This window comes from Condylura cristata, unplaced genomic scaffold (assembly GCF_000260355.1).
Source record: "Condylura cristata isolate star-nosed mole 26May11 unplaced genomic scaffold, ConCri1.0 scaffold00024, whole genome shotgun sequence".
In the NCBI taxonomy this organism is placed as follows: domain Eukaryota; kingdom Metazoa; phylum Chordata; class Mammalia; order Eulipotyphla; family Talpidae; genus Condylura; species Condylura cristata.
The window spans coordinates 21,505,525-21,524,333 of record NW_004567125.1 but is presented as its reverse complement, the minus strand read 5'-3'; the positions used below and the strand labels follow the sequence as shown (position 1 = coordinate 21,524,333).

General features: G+C 44.8%; 1 protein-coding gene across 1 annotated transcript in view; it reads left to right on the top strand.

The window, feature by feature from the left end:
• Positions 1-676: 676 nt before the first annotated feature.
• SEC16B (SEC16 homolog B (S. cerevisiae)) overlaps positions 677-18,809 on the top strand; it is a 34,953-nt gene continuing 16,820 nt past the window's right edge. Inside the window, exons 1-13 of the mRNA XM_004688130.2 lie at positions 677-966; positions 2,965-3,077; positions 4,169-4,289; positions 4,974-5,079; positions 6,964-7,108; positions 7,766-7,917; positions 8,311-8,372; positions 9,673-9,808; positions 10,242-10,472; positions 12,920-13,017; positions 14,955-15,036; positions 16,721-16,838; positions 18,050-18,161. Of these exons, the coding sequence (XP_004688187.1) occupies positions 677-966; positions 2,965-3,077; positions 4,169-4,289; positions 4,974-5,079; positions 6,964-7,108; positions 7,766-7,917; positions 8,311-8,372; positions 9,673-9,808; positions 10,242-10,472; positions 12,920-13,017; positions 14,955-15,036; positions 16,721-16,838; positions 18,050-18,161 (1,766 nt within the window). The remainder of the gene's footprint in view (positions 967-2,964; positions 3,078-4,168; positions 4,290-4,973; positions 5,080-6,963; positions 7,109-7,765; positions 7,918-8,310; positions 8,373-9,672; positions 9,809-10,241; positions 10,473-12,919; positions 13,018-14,954; positions 15,037-16,720; positions 16,839-18,049; positions 18,162-18,809) is intronic.

Here is an 18,809-nt window from a genome sequence, read left to right as displayed (position 1 = left end):
CTCATATTACCTAAATTTTATCTCTGAAAGCACAGTTTACAAAATATTGCTCAACATCTTCAGTGTGTTAGCACATGTTGCCTTTAACTCTGACAATAGCACTGCAGGTTGGTCACTAGTTTCCATCTTATGGGGAAGGAAATCAAAGCCTGAAACAATGAACAGCTAGACAATGTGAGTTGGGATTTGTACTCTGGTCTAGCTCTGTCTAAGATCTACACTGTCCCCAGCCTCGGGGAGGCCCCTGTAATATGTTGAGCATATGTTTGCTGGTGGAACAAAGTTGTCAGCATTTATCTAATTGGAATACTCTGATAGGATTTGGTAAGTAGTAGGCTTGCCTCCACCTCAACTGCTCCAAAAATACTTTTTAATTTTTTAAGGCAACATCAATATAATTGTCTCACCTATTCCTGTATCTGCTTGCATTTTTTCCCCCCAGATATCTTTAGATCAGTGCCCATGTGATTTAAGTAGAAGATTTAAATAGAAGATTTAAATGTTTAAGTAGAAGATTTCAAGGATCATGTGTGCTTTTTCCACCAAACCAAATCAACCATCATGCTGGATATAATCCTAAAATGATAATGTATTTTTGCCTTTTTGTTTTGTCTACAGGAAGATAAAGTAATTATCCAGCTGATTCAAAACACAAGAAATACTTGGAGGGTCAGGGATGGAATTTTGGGTTCCTCAGAGGCCTTCTCAGCCACAGGGGAGGCCCCGGGCATCATCTACTGGTCCAGACCGTGACCTTCAGAAAGATGGCTACCGCCGGCCTGTTCCTCAATCTTGGCATACTGGAGAGAGGTTCCATCAATGGCAAGACATCCGTGGGAGCCCCCAGGCCCAGCAGGAACCTTGGGCAGACCAACAGCCTCATGCATTGAGATCTGGGGAATGGCCTCCATCTGTATCTGGGGTTGGTTATTATGAAGGTGGTTACCCTGGTCAGTTGTATGCAAGGTAAGATTTGGGATCTGCATATGAGAAGATGTTGGTTTCACCTTCCCTTCCCTTTTAGTTCTCCTTCTTTTTTCTTCTTTACCCTACTACATTGACTTAGCTAAATCCTTTTGTTTCTCAAATTGGATTTGAGTGACAGAAAAACAGCATTTCCCTTCTCTTATCTTCTAGTGGCATCTCTCAAAGAAACCGTCACCATATGCGTGGGTGTATGTGGAAGAGGGGAGGGCAGGAGGAATGGTGAAATCCAAGAGAGCAGCTGGGGACCCTCTTGCCCTGGAATCACAAAAGCAATATATGTAGGGAAAGCTCTTGCCAGGGATCCCTATGAAGAGGTCCTCATTGCCCACCAGCACCAGACAAATCCCCACTATCTAGAATAGAACCTAAAGTATGATAGGCATATCCCCCCCCAAAACAAATTATGTTGAATGACTAAATGAGAAATTTAAAACCAAAATATACCTCAGAGGAAGCAGATACAAGTTTCCAGATCTAAAGAAAGAGGTATCAGCAAATTATTTCTAGGAGAATCTGGAATTCTTGCCCCTGAATTCTGATTGATATCCTGGACTTGATTTCTAATGGGATTTTGGAATCCACCTATATGTTCTGCTTTATGTTTTTGAGATGGTGGAATACCTACCTGCCTATAGACTTACAGTTGAATTACTGACAGTTGTTGTAAAGAACTTCACCCCTATGAATCATTAAAGAGTTATTCATTTTTTTAAAAGATTCATTCATTTATTCATACAGAACTGGGGTACAGGCCAGAGATGCAGAGGGTGAGAGGATTCACCAGAGACAGAGTGGGGAGCAGAACAGGCAGATAGACGAAGTACAGTGCTGAGGGGAGCATTGGGCGGGTCAGGAGAGGTCTGCCACGCCATGTGGTCACCTCCGGGGCAGGCGGAGATCGAACTCATGCGGAAGTGGCTTTAGCTTCTCAGTGCTGTGCTTTAACCCGCTGCACTACCAGGGAGGGCCAAGAGTTATTAATTTTTACAAAATATTTATTATTTATTTATGCATACAGAACTGGGGTACAGGCCAGAGGTGCAGGGGCAGTGAGAGGATTCACCATAGTCAGAGTGGGGAGCAGAACAGGAAGATTGATTACACTGCTGAGGGGAGTAGCAGGTGGGTCAGGAGAGGTCTGCTGCAACATGTGGGTCACCTCTGGGGCAGGGATCGAACTTGCACCTAAGTGGTTGACTTTACAGTGTGGCACTTTAATCCACTGTGCCACAAAGGAGGGCCAAGAATTATTAAATTATTAAAGAATTCTTCCCGTATTGTTGAATTTTCAAAGGAAGCTTGTTAAGGAGCAGTAGAACAATTTAAAAAAAATATTGTTTATTATTTATGCATACAGAACTGGGGTACAGGTGGTGAAAGGATTCACCAGACACAGGGTGAGATGCAGAGATGCAGGCAAATTGATGAAGTACACTGCTGAGGGGAGCAGTGGGCGAGGCAGGAGAGGCCTGCTGTGCTATGTGGGTCACCTCCCTGGCCGGGGATGGAAATTGTGCTTAAGCGGTTGCGGCTAGATTCATAGTGCTGCGCTTTTACCCACTGCACCACCAGGGAGGGCTCAGAGCAGTAAAACAATTTGCGGCAGTTCAAGTTAGGTCTTTTAGGCCATTTCCATTTTTAAATATGCATGGGAGTGACAATGGTGTGTTGTGTACCTACACAATCCTCAGGAAGGGGTTTCCTAAGATAATGTGATGCTTTGTTGGATGTATAGATCTAAGAAATAAGAGGGGCCATGAAAAGGAGAATGAGATACATGGTTTCGGTTTTTTGTAAAAATTCCAGGCTTGTTCTGATTACAAAGGTCCTAATCCTGCTCTGATTCAGGAATTTCTGCCTCTAGGATCTGGAATTAACAATGTTGTTGCTGTCCATTTGGTTCATGTGTTGAGTCACCCACTGGTTTCTCTCCCAATCACACTTCTCCTTGAATGACTGGTTTTGTGTTTTTTTTAGACCAGGTATTGAGGATCCATATCTGAGTTATTACCCTCCAAACCTAAGGGAGGACTATGCTTATGGAGGTTACTATTATCACAGACACCCACAGCAGCTACAGGATGAAAGAGGTACACAGCAATTTCCAAGCAGCCTTTGGGGGTTGTGGGGTGGGCAGCTGGCCTGAAGGAGCCATGTACTGAGCCTCACTGGAGCATTCTGCTCAGCTGAGGCCAAGCCCCCACACCCATCTGTTTCCTTCTTGGCCAGCTGAGGCCAAAGCAAAAACACTGCTATTAGAAGTCTTGAGGTGAAGAGATAGAAAGAAGTCATTTTTCTTTGTATGTGTAGAAACTGCTGCTGAAACTATCAGTATGTGACTAGTATCATGGATTGTTTAAAACTCATCCACATTTTTTTCTACTTCTTGTTAAAGACAAGATTATAGTCTCTCACTAAATTGCAGTGAAGTCAGCTCTTCACAGTGAAGTCAAGTGCATGGCTGGGCTGTAATATGGGCCTGACTACCATTCACTGTGAGGGGGGCAGACAGAAGCCAACAGGAGTTTATGCCCCATGCCAGGACTAAGGCTTTAAGTGTGTGCTTGCGGGAACTCCTGACCAGCTAGCAGAGAGAGCTCAGTTTTAGTGTTGAGAAAATATGCACTCACATGCAATCATGCAGGCACACAGACACACACACACTACCCATCATGTACAGCTGTATAAGTCCCCACTGAGTACATGCTAGCTGGCTCATAGAGGACCGAGGGACATCTTACAGACCTACATTTTTTTTTAAATATTTATTTATTTATTCATACAGAACTGGGGTACAGGCCAGAGATGCAGAGGGTGAGAGGATTCGCCAGCGACAGAGTGGGGAGCAGAACAGGCAGATCGACGAAGTACACTGCTGAGGGGAGCATTGGGCGGGTCAGGAGAGGTCTGCCATGCCATGTGGTCCTCTCCGGGGCAGTTGGGGATTGAACTCATGCGGAAGTGGCTTAAACATCTTAGTGCTGTGCTTTAATCCGCTGCGCCACCAGGGAGGGCCCAGACATACATTTTTATCTCTCACCCATCAATTTTATTTAGCTCAGTAAATATATATACTTACCAAGTTCCAGTAATTCTGCTTCACAGCTTGCTAGTAGTGTCTTTCTGAGCTTTTGGGAACAGGGAGTGACCTGTCTTTATTTTGTTTTCTCTGAGGGTGCAGTGCCAAGGCAAGGGAGTCCTTACACCTGGCATGAAGATTATCGAGATCAAAAGTACGGAAGTGACGAGCATCATGAAAACCAGAGCAGTCCTTTTGGAACAAACAGCGAAACCCAGCCCCAGTAAGTGTGAATGGGGAGGCTGGCTCAATACGCTTCAGCCCAGCTCAAACTCTGTTAGGCAAATTGTGGCAAGGGAGGTGGGAGTAGCCCAGAATGACCTGGGTCAGGTGTTACTAGGGTACTGGGTCGAGTGATTTTTAACTCAGCAAGGCCGTGCCCTGAGCTGGCTAGTTTGAGTCCTGTGAGGTCCATCCTAGAAGGCCTAACTTCTAGGCGGGCTTCAGAACAGATGTGGCCTTGCAAAAGTCCTCATGATAGGGTCCTGCTGGGGCTGGGATGTAGCACCTCAGTTCACCCCTGTGCCCTGAGTATAGAATCCTCTGGAATCAGACAGAACAGAAAAGAGGCTTTTGTGCAGCACCAGTCCCGGCGCCCAAGGCCTGGCGCCTGTGTCCTGGAACTCATCAATTCAAGTGTTCTAATTTAGGCCATTCCTGAATGTCTGGCTACAGGCCCTGCTCTGCAGGGCCCAGGACACTTCTGGTAATTGCACTGGGGGATCCAGGAGCTCCTATTTTTCTGGTTTTGATAGTTTGAGGTGGCCAATGGAGGACCACGCTTTCCCTCATGGCACTGCTGACCTGATAGCTATCCATGATTTGAAGCAGAACAGCCTCTGGCCAAGTGCAGGCAGCTCTGTTTCCAGGAGACCCTCTCTTACCCCCTGCTGTCATTTTGCTACAGATCTAAGAGTTGGAACACTTATAAAGACAGTCCTGCTTCTCACTCTGGGCAGGAGAAGGCAGGGGACCTGTTTCCTGAGAATCTGCAAACTGGGGCCCAGAAGAAGGTAATCTGAAGTGGCCCAGGCTACTGGCCTGTGACACTGTCAGCAGTGGAGCACAGCCCGTGGGAGTGGGGGCTCCAGTGGCCAGCTGTCTGGAGGATCCCCTTCCTGTAGGCGGGCCTTCACCACCTCCTTCTTTCCCTGCACTCCTGTTTCAGATATGTGGGTCAGGGACCCTTATCTGATTCTTCTGCATTTTTGTCAAATCGGCTGAATCAAGAAAATGCCACCTGAGCTATTCCAAAGTGAGACAGCGGGAAGAGCTGCCTTTAGTACCTGATGGGACTAGCAATTTGGTTTACCCAAGAAGTGAGAAGTTTCTAGGATCTTTTAATTCAGCTCTGAAAAGCAGACCCTGAAGCCTTTCTTGACTCATCCATCTCTACTAAAATTTTTAAAAGCTGGCCTACAAATTGGGAATTCTTATTTCTCTAAGCAAACATTTTTAGATTTATGGAATATTTGTAAAGATACTCTAGGCACAAGCTCATAATTTTTTGACAGTCTGTATTAAGTCTGTTTCCCTGATTAGATTTTTTTTTTAGTATATCTAATATTCTAATATACAGAAGCAACTATCTACCTCATGCTTAACAGGACAGGGCTCTGTTAACTAATAACTGTAACAGCAGCGATGCACATGTAAAACACTTACTTGACTGTGTACAGAGAACTTTGGCATCATTGTTTTCTTTGTATTTTTCCAGCATTTAAGTCCTTCAGATGTCTTTTTTAAAGATTTATTTATTTATAAATACAAGAGCTAGGGTATAGGCCAGAGATGCGGGGGGTGATTCATGGGAGACAGAGTGGGGAGTAGAACAGACAGATCAATTGAAATACATTGCTGAGGGGAGCAGTGGGCAAAACAAGAGAGGTCTGCTGTGCCATGTGGGTCAGTTCCCTGGCTGGGGATCGAACTCGTGCTGTAGGGGTTGAGGATAGTTTTATAGTGCTGCATTTTCTCTCCTTGTGCCATTCACAGCGCAGGGGCGTGGGGGGGTGGATGGGGGGGTGTTCCTCTGTGATTGTCTTGTGCCTAGTGCCTGGAGTTTGCAGTGCTGGGAGCTCCCAGTGCCTGGAGCTCAGCAGATGCTTGTTAGTTGGCACAAGTCAGCAGCTATGATGATCTGTATTACAGATGAGGGTGCAGAGCCCAAAGAGCCCATATCACTACTCAGTCACAGAGGCTAGGGATGGACTGACAAGGGTAGGATTTGAATTCAAGGCCCCTGATCTCAGGACCTGCTCTCTTTTTCATGGGGCCATAATGCATTCTCCAGCAAATACCTGTCAATTGAGTTACCTCTTCTTTTCTCTTCTTTTGCTTTTCAATTGAAATCATAGTGGCTTACACTGTTTGTATTTTAGAAGTATAGGATCCCCTTTTCAGGGGTAGTTACCATAGTGCACCCACTCTCAAAGTGGCTATTGTCCACCAACATAGTCATTGAGCTCCCTCTTCACTTTGTTCTCACCGCTTCCCTCTTTCTCCCCTTCTGGATGTCTCAGTTCTCCAGCCAGCATTCAAGGGCTAGTTTTTGCATTTGTTATTATCTGAGTCTTTATTAGTTGCTCTGTATTCCACATATTAGTGACACCATTTTGTATTTCTCTTTCTCATTCTGATTTATTTCACTTAGCATAATCTCTGTAGTTTCCAGATGGCATGAGTTTATCTTTTTGATCGCCAAGTAGTATTCTGTTGTGTACCTATCCCACATTTTTGTGATCCACTTACCTGACTTTGGGCTCCTCTTTTCCTATATTCACTATAATTATTTGAAAGTTTGATTTTTTTTACATGGAAGGAACACTTGGGAGGAACAATTCTCTGAAACTGCTTCTGCTTCTTTCCCAAGTGTTTCCATGCTGTTTTACTTGTAGCTCTCGATGACCAGGGAGTCCAACCTCCTTCAGCAGCAGGAGTCTGGTCTCAGCTCTAGCAGTTATGAGCTCAGTCAGTACATGGCAGATGCCACAGACTCACCAGCACCCATGACTTTAACAGCTTGGAGTCCAATTCAGGCTGGTGAGTACTGAAATGGGCAAAGGACTTGGTGGAGTCTAATGTGAGGATGGTTGAGTGGCAAGTCTCTTAGAAAGCCATCCTTTACTTTCATTTCCAAGCTTGGATTATTGTCTACCCCATTTGCTAATGTAGCTCCCCTGGGCAAGAAACCAGCTTTGGCTCCATCTCTCATGTTTTCTCTTGCAATGTGGAAATTGTGTCATAGCTGATTCTTGGAAGGGAACACTGCCTCTGGCTATCACCAGGCTCTGAGAGATTTGGAGATTAGAGATTTAGGCCTCAGAGATGTTCTCATCTAACAGGTGAAAAGTGAAGACTGAAGTCAAAGACCAGTAAAGCAAAGACTGACACATAGTGTAACTGTGTTTGGATGTCGGAGACTTTTAAGACTTTTGAGCTACAAAAGATTTCCCATGGAGAACTGGGCCTGGGACATGACCATTGGACAAAACCCCCAAATTCTTGCATTAGATTGTGATATACTTTCAGAGGCCTAAATTGGATGGGGAGAGGGGCTACTTCTAATCAATAGCTTACTCAGAGTCTTACCTTGGTCCCACATAGAATTTGTACAGAAATGTGTCTGGGGCATATTTCTAAAGTAAGGGAAGGTAGTGGCAATAAAGCTAACGGTGCCCATCTGTGTGTGTTGGTCAGAGGATGTCTCCACAGCAAGTCCCAATGCACCTGTGAAGTTCTACATCCCTCACGTGCCTGTGAGTTTTGGCCCAGGTGGTCAGCTAGTACGTGTGGGTCTCAGCTCTCCTAGTGATGGACAAACGGCCCTTGTTGAGCTGCACAGCCTGGAGGTAACCAAGACGCTATGTTCCAGAATGTAGCACACTGTTCGCTAACTCCTCTTCACATCCTTCCTCTGCTTCCCTTTGACTGAGTTGGACATCGTCAGGAGTGGAGTGTGCCTATGTGGGGATTGGTGTGTGTGTGTGTGTGTGTGTGTATGTAGGAACCATGCAGGGGGGTGGAAGGAGCTCTACTCTGAAAGGAATGTGTCAAAGTCACTTTTCCCCTGAGATTCTCTCGGGTTATTTTCAGCTTTGGAGAACTCACTGTTGTCCTTCTGCCTTCTCCATGAGGCACTGTGCCATATCCCAGGATCTGGCTCTGCCTTCTAACACCAGACTTGGTTGAAAGGGGCATTGGGTGAATAGTCTAGAAGACCAAAACTTGATTTTTCATTTCAGGTTATTCTTAATGATTCTGAGGAGCAAGAAGAAATGAGGGCTTTCTCAGGACCCTTAATCAGGTAAATTACCATAAGAGTTGCCAAATAAGTTGCTTTTGAAACCCAGAAAATCTTCCTGCTCAGATCAGCATTCTGGGATTTGTTCTTGGCTGCCTTGAAAGAAAATGTCTATCCCCATTGGAGTAGAATTGTCTGTGCTACAAGATAGAATCAGATGTGGCCTGAGTCATTTTGACAAGAATTCGATTGCTGAAGGGGAAAAGAAAAATTAACTTAAATGTTTAAAAATCTGAAATCAGTTCTGGTTCACAGAGTCTACATGATAGGAAGTTTTAATATTCTGTGTACCTAACAGATAGTAGGGAAAAGTTGGAGCACAGCCTGGAAAATCATGGATAAGCAGATCATAGTGAGGAAAAAAATCAACTATTTCTGGAAAGACAGAGATTATGGCCAGCTTCTGGGTTATGGACATGTACAAGTCTGCCCTCTGCAGGCTTGAGCTATGACTGCTTTAAAATTCATAGTCACATTTCTGAAAAATACCTATAGCGCCCTCTGTTGTAGAGAGGCTCTTGACTGGTGTCTGAGGACCTGGGTTCCAGATCCTGGCTTCCTACTGACTGGAGGTGCCATGGCGAATGTTCGCTCAGTGCTTCCTAAACTTTACTTTTCCTTTTAAGAACACTGATTCTGTCAATGTCACTGATTGTGCTTACTTAGGTAGTGATAATAAGATGAAATGAGTTAATGTATGTGTATATGCTTCGAATATCCTTACTGTTAAATAAATGCATTTTCTTGAATCTTGCCTGCTAAGCAAATCCCTATATAATGTTTCACAGCAACTTCAACAAAAATGAGAGTTGTTCCTATTTCTTACATAAAGATAGACAGATGGAGGGTGGCACTTTGCTGGGTATTTGGACACTAGAGTACTTTTGCTAACAGATACAGGTTTCATGGACTCCACCCCACTTCAGACACTGGAACTACAAATCCTATCAATACCAATGAGAAGCACGTGTAACACTTGGTCTCAACTTGATTTTGATTTTATTGTACAATTGAGTAACATAATAATGCCTGCCAGTTGCAAGCTGAGAATGGCAAAAGCTAGGTTTAAACCCAGGCTTGCATGAAGCCAAAGGCTGGGCTCTTACCTGCTACTCTCTGCAGCCATTTCTGTCTCTGGGCCTCAGTTTTGTCATCTGAGTGGGTAGGAGAGACTCTCTGATGTCCTTTTCACTGCTGCAGCCAGATTTCTAGCCAGCCCGGGCTCCCTCACACTGCAGGAGCCTGCAGGCCCTCTAGGAACTGATGCTGCCAGCTCACTTGGCCTCTTGAACTTTCTCCACAGGGAAGATGTACACAAGGTGGATATCATGACATTTTGCCAGAAGAAAGCAGCTCAGAGCCGCAAATCTGAGACACCGAGGAGCAGAGACTCAGCCTTACTGTGGCAACTGTTGGTTCTCCTTTGTCGACAGAATGGGGTGAGCATCGCTGCTCTGCGTTGGTGCTGGCTGAATTGAGATTTAAGTCTTCCGGGATAGCTAAGTTTGTCTTCTGGCATGATTATAAAAGCCAATCTTAAAGAAGCAACCACTGAACCGAGAGAGTGAAATAGCTGAACCTTCAGAGCAGGTCACACTAACCTTTTCTGAGCCTTCCTCTCCTGACTGGGTTTAGGGTGAAGTTTTTGGGCGGCTGCACCTGCTAGGTAATACACCTTTGTGTAGTAAACTTTGTGGCGCCTGACCGGCAGAAAACCATGAGAACGAATCTGAAGTTTTCAATACACCAATCCAAGAGAGGACTGCCTTGTGCTGCATGACCGGGGTCCTCATGAAAAAGGCAGAAGCTCAGCCAAGGCTGCCAGGACCAAGAGGGTTTGCTCTCAGGATGCATCTGCTCTTTGCCTTGCAGTCTTTGGTGGGGTCCGACATTGCCGAGCTGCTGATGCAAGACTGTCAGAAGCTGGAGAAATACAAGAGGCAGACCCCGGTGGCGAACCTCATCAACCTGACGGATGAGGACTGGCCGGTGATGAACTCGGGGACTCCGAACCTGCTCACCGGGGAGATCCCCCCCAGTGTGGAGACCCCGGCTCAGATAGTGGAGAAATTCACTAAACTGCTCTACTTTGGAAGGAAGAAGGCAAGTGTGCCCCTTTGAGGCTAAATTTTAAAATTCCCATCACTCATCCCTTCCCTCAAAATACGTAATAAATGCTTATCTTTAGCACTTAGGGTCACAAAGGTACATAGAAGAAAATGAAAGGACCCATAGTTCTACTATTAAAAAATAACACCCTGCTAACAGTTGATGTATTTACTTGTTGCATTTTCCTATCCTTGTCTTTGCTGGGAAAATACAAAAATATGATTAAATCACTGTACAGTTATTTACATTTATATACTATATACTATACTTATCTATGTAGTCACTCTATAAGAGGCACTCACAATTTCACTTGTGATTCATTTTCCCCCATGTTATTAAGCACCACTGCTTCAAAGGCATTGAACCCAGGAAGGGTACAGACATAAATCAGAGACGATCCCTTCCCCTTTTCTGTATGCAGACATCATACAGCCAGAATTATTTGATTTATATTTGTAGGAATTCTGTAAGTTAAGTTCTAGTCTTGTTCAATGTGTTTGCATGAGGAAGGTTAGTAGGTGATGGAGTCAGAGTTTAGATTTCAGCACTTGAAGCCTGAGGCTGGGCTCCTGACTGTCTACCACAGCAGCTCTCACCCCTTCATGCAGAGGCAAGTGAGCAGCAGACAGAGTACAGGAGTTGCAAGTGATTTCTGAGAAAGTGGATACTGAGGTATCTTTAAGACCCTTATTAATACTTAGTTGGGTTCTTATATTTGGAATTGTGTGAGATTGGCATATTCAGTATATGCTCTCTCTCTCTATCTCTTTTTTTTAAACTTATTCTTAGGTTGTATTTTTGAAAAAGCAAATTTTTGAGTAAACCGAAGATTTCCAACCAATTGCTAGTAACCCCCTTAGTTTTTTTTTTAATGAATTGGCTTAAACATACAAAAAAAAATAAGGTAATTTTTTTACTAGTACAAGATATAAGGATGAATTCCATAACTCTGACTGTTCACGATTGTTCTCTCTTTAAATAAGATAACATGGGGGGGTATTGAGGTATTAAATAAATTTTCATTGGATAGTGAAATTACCTCACTATCACTTCCTATTCCAAAATCCTGTTATTTTGGAAGAGCAAGGAAATTATGAATGGCAGGTGAAAACTATATATATAAATTAAACCCTTATTCAATATGTCTGAAAATTAAATGGAGAGATGAATGTATGCGAATGCATTAGATTTGCAGGTCTAAATCATCTCACTTGTTAATGAACTTGACACTCATTTGACATTACAAGGCACTTGCCAGTTAACAAGCAACGAATTTTATTATTGGCCAAGGTAGGTAAATCGTCTGTTTGTTGTATTTAATACTGACAGAACTTTCTATCCATGTGAGAATAGGGGTGGGAGAACATGAGAAGTTCTCTTCCATGTTGTTATTCGGGGATTTCAGATGTAGGCTCCTCTACCATCTCCAACATAGTTTTTAAATCCCAGAAGCTCTTTGCTCGTTAAATATGTGTGTGTATAAATATATATGTGTATAGGCGATATGTGTCTATCACATGTATAACACATACACACATATACACCATCTCTATTATTTAGATATTTTTCATTCAGCCAGTCAGGTGGGGAAAAGGCCAGGGAGGATAGGGTACGGTGGGTTGGTTTGTAGGCCAAAGGGCATATCATTTTCATTCCTGTTCCCTGGCTTAGGATTTGGTCATATCCAATTGCAAGAGCATGGGAAAATGTAGTCCAATTCTTTGTGTTGGAAAGAGAACATGAACTTGGGTGAGGACCGAGTAGTCTCTAACACAGTTGTTAAAAAAGAAAGTTTTTTTTTTTAAAATCTCTGTAAGTATTCATGACATAGTCAATGTTATAAATAGCATGTTAGTGTATCCCATTCTTTAAAAAAATAAATATTCATTTTATTGAGGTGATACCGGTTTGGTGGGGGGGGGGCAGGTTCAGGCCTCTTCAGATGTATCGTAGCGTACCTTACCTATCACCTTTCATAATCACCCCTTCTGGCACTGTTTCCTCTCCACCTCTCTCCTGAGAGTTGCTATTCTCTAGCCATATCTAGGGGTTTGTTTTGGTTTGGATACCATCTTGCTTCTTGTCATTTGAGACTCAACCCTAAGGTCCTTCTTTCATTTCTGGTCCTTATGTCCAGAAAATCATTGCATGCCTTTTGCTAAAGAGATAAGGCTAACTGGAAACCATGTCTGAGAAGGAGCTAATGAAATCACATAATGGATTTTCACTAAATGGAAGCTGGAGAAGGGACAACTTAGAAATGCGTGTCAGTGAAAGCCTATTTCCCCATGCATCCTCTCTCACATGCCAAGGAGAGGCTCAGGGTCTTCCCGGGAGCCTGCCTTCCGTTCTCCATGCACAGCAGGACCAGAGCACAGTCCTTTGTGGTTGTGAGAGGAAAATGAGGAAGGCAATATTGAAAGGGATGCTTTTGTTCACAGGAAGCCTTGGAGTGGGCCATGAAGAACCATTTATGGGGCCATGCTTTGTTCCTATCCAGCAAGATGGACCCAAGGACCTATAATTGGGTGATGAGTGGGTGAGTAGGGGACTTGAAAGGAAACCAAAGAAGGGAAAAGGCTGCCCCACCAGCAGAGTAGGTGAGGGTGAGAACAAATGGAAGATGCAGTGAGAAGTCCACACCCTCAACATCTTCCCAATTTCTCTTTTCTGAGCTGGATGCAGCATGTTTTCTTCTCCAGGTTCTTATCCCCTAGACTCAGGCACATTCTTGCTACTGGTAAGTTGGAAAAAACAAACAAATACACATCTGAGCAACATTTCTCTGGGACATAGTTTCCAAAGATTAAGTTTCTATACTGCATCAGCCTTCCCTCTTTGGGAGGGCTGCTCTAAACAGTTCCATCAACGAGGAATTAGGCAATCACTTAAGGTTAACTGACACAGCCTTGGGACTGAGTTAGTAATTGTCTACTGCTTAGTCTTGCAGGGAGCATGTGGCTGCTGAGAAGTAGGTAGAGAGATGGGGCAGCATGAGCAGGAGTTGCATGGAGAAGGTGTTTATAGGTCTGGAAATTGGATCCAGAAGACAGGTCCAGTGCCGTGGGGGATTGTCAGGAGTGCAGGGATGCGTGTAGTCAGTAATCACAGGTACACCAAGATCTGGGTGCCAAGATGGCCAGGAAGAAAGCCCAAGCCAGGTGACATAGAAATACAGGTGGGAATTGGAACAGCAACAAAGCATGAGAACCAAATGCAGGAGCTGGGTTTCGGGGTACTGGAACAGGATTTCTGAGTAATTCCTTTAGGCTCTGCTACCATCCATGGGTTGGCAGGTAGACATATGGCAGGGGTGGGGTGGGGGATTGAGAAGTCTTCTAAGAGAATGAGAAAGACGTTACCTCAAATTACTCATATCCTAGTATTGGTTAAAGTCATGAAGTTATCTTCTCTACCTAACTTGTATTTAATTGGCAACAAATCCTTTCGGTCAGAAGGTTAAGAAGATGATCCTCCACTTTAAGCTCTGTGGAGCTAATGGGACCCTCTCTACCAGGAGTCCATTCTTCAAGATGGCCTCTGTTGAGTCTCTTACTCTAACCCTGATTCTTCCCAGGGACTAGCAGTATCACTGTATGTGTCATTATGTTCAGGGATGGGAATAGTGAGGAGCACTGGCATTTGATTATGATAAGCACTCTGAGTTCCCAAGGCAAGGGTGCTATTAAATAAAAGATGGTGTTCGGACAGATGCTTCCTTTGGGTTTTGGAAATGAACAAGTCACAGCCCCCCATTTCAGCATGCATCTCGGCTACAGATTTTTGCCTTGGGCCATTGATTTTTGATGGGGCCCAGTGAATTGTGAAAAATGTCTCTTTCTGAGTGTGCTTAAATCTCAAATCAGTGATCAAGCTTATTATATCCTTGTTAAGCATATTCCATACTTTGTTATCAGCAGGCTCTTTTCTGGTCCCTGCTCTACGCCTCTTTGCTTATTGAAAATGACTGTTTAGTGCTTGTGAATAAAACTACTCCAGGTCCAGGCTAGATGAGCCAGAAAAACCAGCACTGGGAGCTATGGGCTGGGTACAGAGCAGAGCCAAGACAGAGAGTGGGAGTTCAGGGAACTGGCAAAGAGGACCCTTGGAGAATAAATGCAGCTTAGATGCTGGGGCTCTCTAGGGGTCTTCCAGAGGTTGGTGGGGGGTGTGATCTCTGTGATAGAAGGCCTATAGGAAAGGCTACCCAAGAATTAAAGAATCAGTGCCTAGTCACAGAAAGTATCCCCCAAGCATGAGATCAATTTGAGGTGTGCAGTGGAACAAAGATCCTGCCAATACCCTCCCTCCCTGCCTGGAAAATGAGAGAAGCCAAAAAAAAAAAAAAAAAAAAAAGCCTACTTTCCTATAGGTGCTTCTGAAATCAGAGAAGTTCCCACAGCTCCATGCCTCGTGGGTGGTGGGTGAGGAGTGCTCGTGGTGTGGTCCTCTGATAGTGGTTGCCTCTCTCTGCAGCTTCACCAGCACTCTGGCCCTCAACGACCCCCTGCAGACTCTCTTCCAGCTCATGTCGGGGAGGATCCCACAGGCAGCCACGGTACCTATGTGATGGGGCTTCTTGAACCCCAGCATCCTAGGGGTTGGGGGGTGGGTACTGCTCAGGAATGAGGTGGCAGTTTTAAAGATAAAAAAAAAATAATATTGTCAATCACCTACCAATGGCCTGGTCCTGTGCTAAGCACTCAGCATATTATCCCATGTAATACACAGAGATAGGGACGATGCTCCCTGTAGATGTGAAAAGTGTGTCATACAGGTCTGAAATGGCTCAGGTCACAGCTCTAGTGAGTTGTGGAGGCAGACGTGTTAAATCAGGTCTGTCTGATTCCAAAGACCTGGCCCCAGCCACCCCACTGTGGCTGTTCACTTGTCGTGCAGAGCAAGAAAACGAAATGTGAGATGACATGAGAAATGCTGAGCACAGGCAATGGCGTGTGGTGATAAATGAGAACTGCTATCATGATTGTCATTTGTTATCAGCATCATCCTCATTCACACTGCAAATGCTCAGATAAAGAATAAATATAAAATGGAGCTGGATCTTTTGTTCCCTGGGATAATTACAAGACCAAATCATTGTAAATTGTTTTGATTTCCAAATCTTAGCTCTCACTGTCAATCTTTTCTTCTAGATATCCTCTGTAACAGGTGGGAAGACAGGCTTTCCTGTTCATCACCTCTTTCCTCTGTTGGACTCTGTGTGTGTATGTGTTTGTGTGTGTGTGGTTGCACCCTACATTTGATTTAGAAAGTACAAACCAGGTGCTTTGAAGTTATGAGCACCTTCTTTCATGAACAACAATATCTCTGTTAAGTGGAAATGATGATCTCCAATTAAGAGATGAGGAAACAAAAGTTGGAAGACATTAAGAAACTTGTTTAAGCTCACACAGCTTGTAAGAGGCAGGACTCAGGCAAATCCAAGCTCTTTGTTGTTTCCATGACATGATCCTAGTCCACAAGTTTCCCTTCATTTAGGCAAAGGCCAGAGGCTAGGCCAGAGGTTGTGCTGGGAGAGCCCTTTCTTTGTATAGGGCTTTGCCCAAGGCACATTTCTGCATGTACTCTCCTGCCCCCTGGTGGGACCCTGCTGGCAGTGCAGTAGCAGTGGAGGGAGGAGGCACCCCCCTCAGCCTGGAGGAGAAAGAGTGGGGATTCAGTGCTGGCTGGGCCACTTGGCCCGGTTTCCTCTTTCCTCAAGTGGTTATCTGAACTACACTTCCCAGGGTTGTTGAGATTAAATGATGCACAGGGAAGGGTTTTGTAAAACCAGAACACAGTATTGGGGACAATAATAAGGAACCCAACAGACTAGTGTGAAGTGTTTTCCTTGTAAGTCAAGGATGATTGACCTGCCTCACAATTTCCTTAGGATTCTCCCTGAACCTTCAGGCATGCAGGGTTTTGCCCCTAATTATTTGGTTTGGAGGTACCTGGATGAAATCTGAAAATTAGTGACTAGTCGTGTCGTTTTTTTCATCTGCCTCCCGGTATCTGCTGTGTACCTGTATACATATGTGTGTATCTGTATCTGTCTGCCTACCCACCCTTTCTAGGAGTTTTGTTTTTTAAAAAGAGATAATGCTAAATCATTAATCGGCCAGATCGCAGGCAGTATAACAGGCCTCGTCTAACGGTCTCTAACCAGGAAACAACCTTCTTTACCTACTTATGGCCATTGCCACCTTATGTGGTAAATCTTTACTTCTGCTGCTTTTCAGTGTTGTGGGGACAAGCAGTGGGGAGACTGGAGGCCTCACCTGGCCGTGATTCTGTCAAACCAAGGCGGGGACTCGGAGCTCCATCAGCGCGCTATTGTCACCATGGGGGACATGCTGGGTAAGTGGACATCAGTGCTTTCCACTCCTCTCCTTCAGGGGCCTTGGGGCTGCTCTGAACATCGTGTGCTTAGACTCATAGGTTCTGCGGGGTCCTGAGCCTTTGGCCTCTGCCTCAGGTCTCTCTTTGACCCACAGGCCTTAGCGTTTTGGGGACAGAGACTCCAGGGAAAGGAGTTTCCCTATTTCTTGGAATTTCTTCTGCTGACCAATACAGGCCAAACCCCTGTCTTTGGGTTACTGCTGCTGCAGGAAGTCCCTCTGGGTTTTCTCTCCAATCCTGGTCATATTCTCCTAAAGGAAAAATAACACACGGAGCACTTATCCGTAACTGTGAGTCCCACAGCGACCCCACTCAATCACACAGGAAATTCTATTTTGCCCCAAACTACCCTGGGTAATTGTGCAGTCTTTATGTCTTTCATCTCTCAGTCAACATGGCCTTATAAACACTTAGAAACTATTGAATGTTCCAGATCAGTGGTTCTCAAATTTGGTCAAGGGGCAGAACATGAAGCAATCAACTATGTTCTTTGTGAAACTCTGAAATATTGCTCTATTCAACTTGAAATAGCCACATGCAAGACTGTGCCAAGCCGGACGGCAGACATGTCAGCACACAGGTGCATAGGGAGTAGCTTTTGGAGCCTCTTTTGGGTGCCAGATTCTGTGCTAGGTCCTTCACCTGCTCAGGTTAATTCAATTTTGAGGTAATGGAAAATGTATGAGAGGATATTTTAAAAGTGCGAACAACTTGGTAATTAATGTGATTTTTATGAGCCCTGGACAGTCTTCTGTTTGATTTCAGCAGAGCCCATGGGTGGCCCCAGAAGTCAAGTGTAAAGATGGCTACTCCCAACAGTCAGGAATAGGCCTCGCTGTTCACCCCTAGGGAGGAGTGAGATTTGCAGAAAACTACAGATTAAAAAAAAAAAAACCCATCAGGGAAATGTGAAATAGTGTCTCATTCTTCACTGAAGAGAATTGAAATGCAATATTAGAGGTGAAAAAATGCCAGTGGAAGAGAGAGAGGGGTTTGCCGTGAGGACTTTGGAGTCAGTGACTCAGCTGTGAGGTAGCTGCTCCTTTATTCTCCTGAGGCTTCTCCCTGCTGACCTCCAAGCCCACTCTTCTGAGTCTCTCCCATCCCACTCAGATGATGTGCCCCCTGTGGGGTGTCTCCTGACTGGGACTGTTTTTCTCCTCCCGCAGCTGGGAAAGGGCTGGTGGAGGCTGCTCACTTTTGCTACCTCATGGCTCACGTGCCCTTCGGTCACTACACGGTGAAGACAGACCATCTGGCCTTGCTGGGCAGCAGCCACAGGTATAGTCTCTTCTGGGGGAAAAGTAAGGGAGGGGCATTTTCTAGGGCATTGTCTTAGCTTTTGCTGGGATTCATGGCTCCATTTTCCATGTTGCGAATACCAGCGACCGCCCAGCCCTGGATTGTTTTCTGCTTCGCCTGGGTAAAGAGGTGCTCAGTGGGTGCCGTTTCACACCACCTGGGGGCCTCAGCCTCCCGGGTCCTTCTGGAGAAGCGGCCAGAGATATATTTGGATGTATTGTGCCTTTTTGGCCACATAGTGGCGCCCTGGCTCCATGGCCAGAGACGCGTGCTGAGGCTTGTGACCCGCAGCCCCCGGCCTGTTCTTAGAGCCTGCACTGAGCAAAACTGAAAAGCGGAAGTTTATGGTTAGCCCCTACACTCACCCATACAAGGACTTTGTACACAATCTACTCAAAGTTCTGCCTGTCACTTCTTTGTTGGCCATAACATTGTGCTTTACAAATAAAGGGCCTTCTTCTGCTTAAACATGAATATATGGACACAATAAAATACTGTTTGCTTCTGTCTTCCATGCTCCTGATCTTGGCCTCATCTCATAGTAGTTAAGATGTCCCAAGTTCTTACACTGTGAGTTACATATACAGATTTAATCTATGAAGAAGCCATATATATATATATATATAT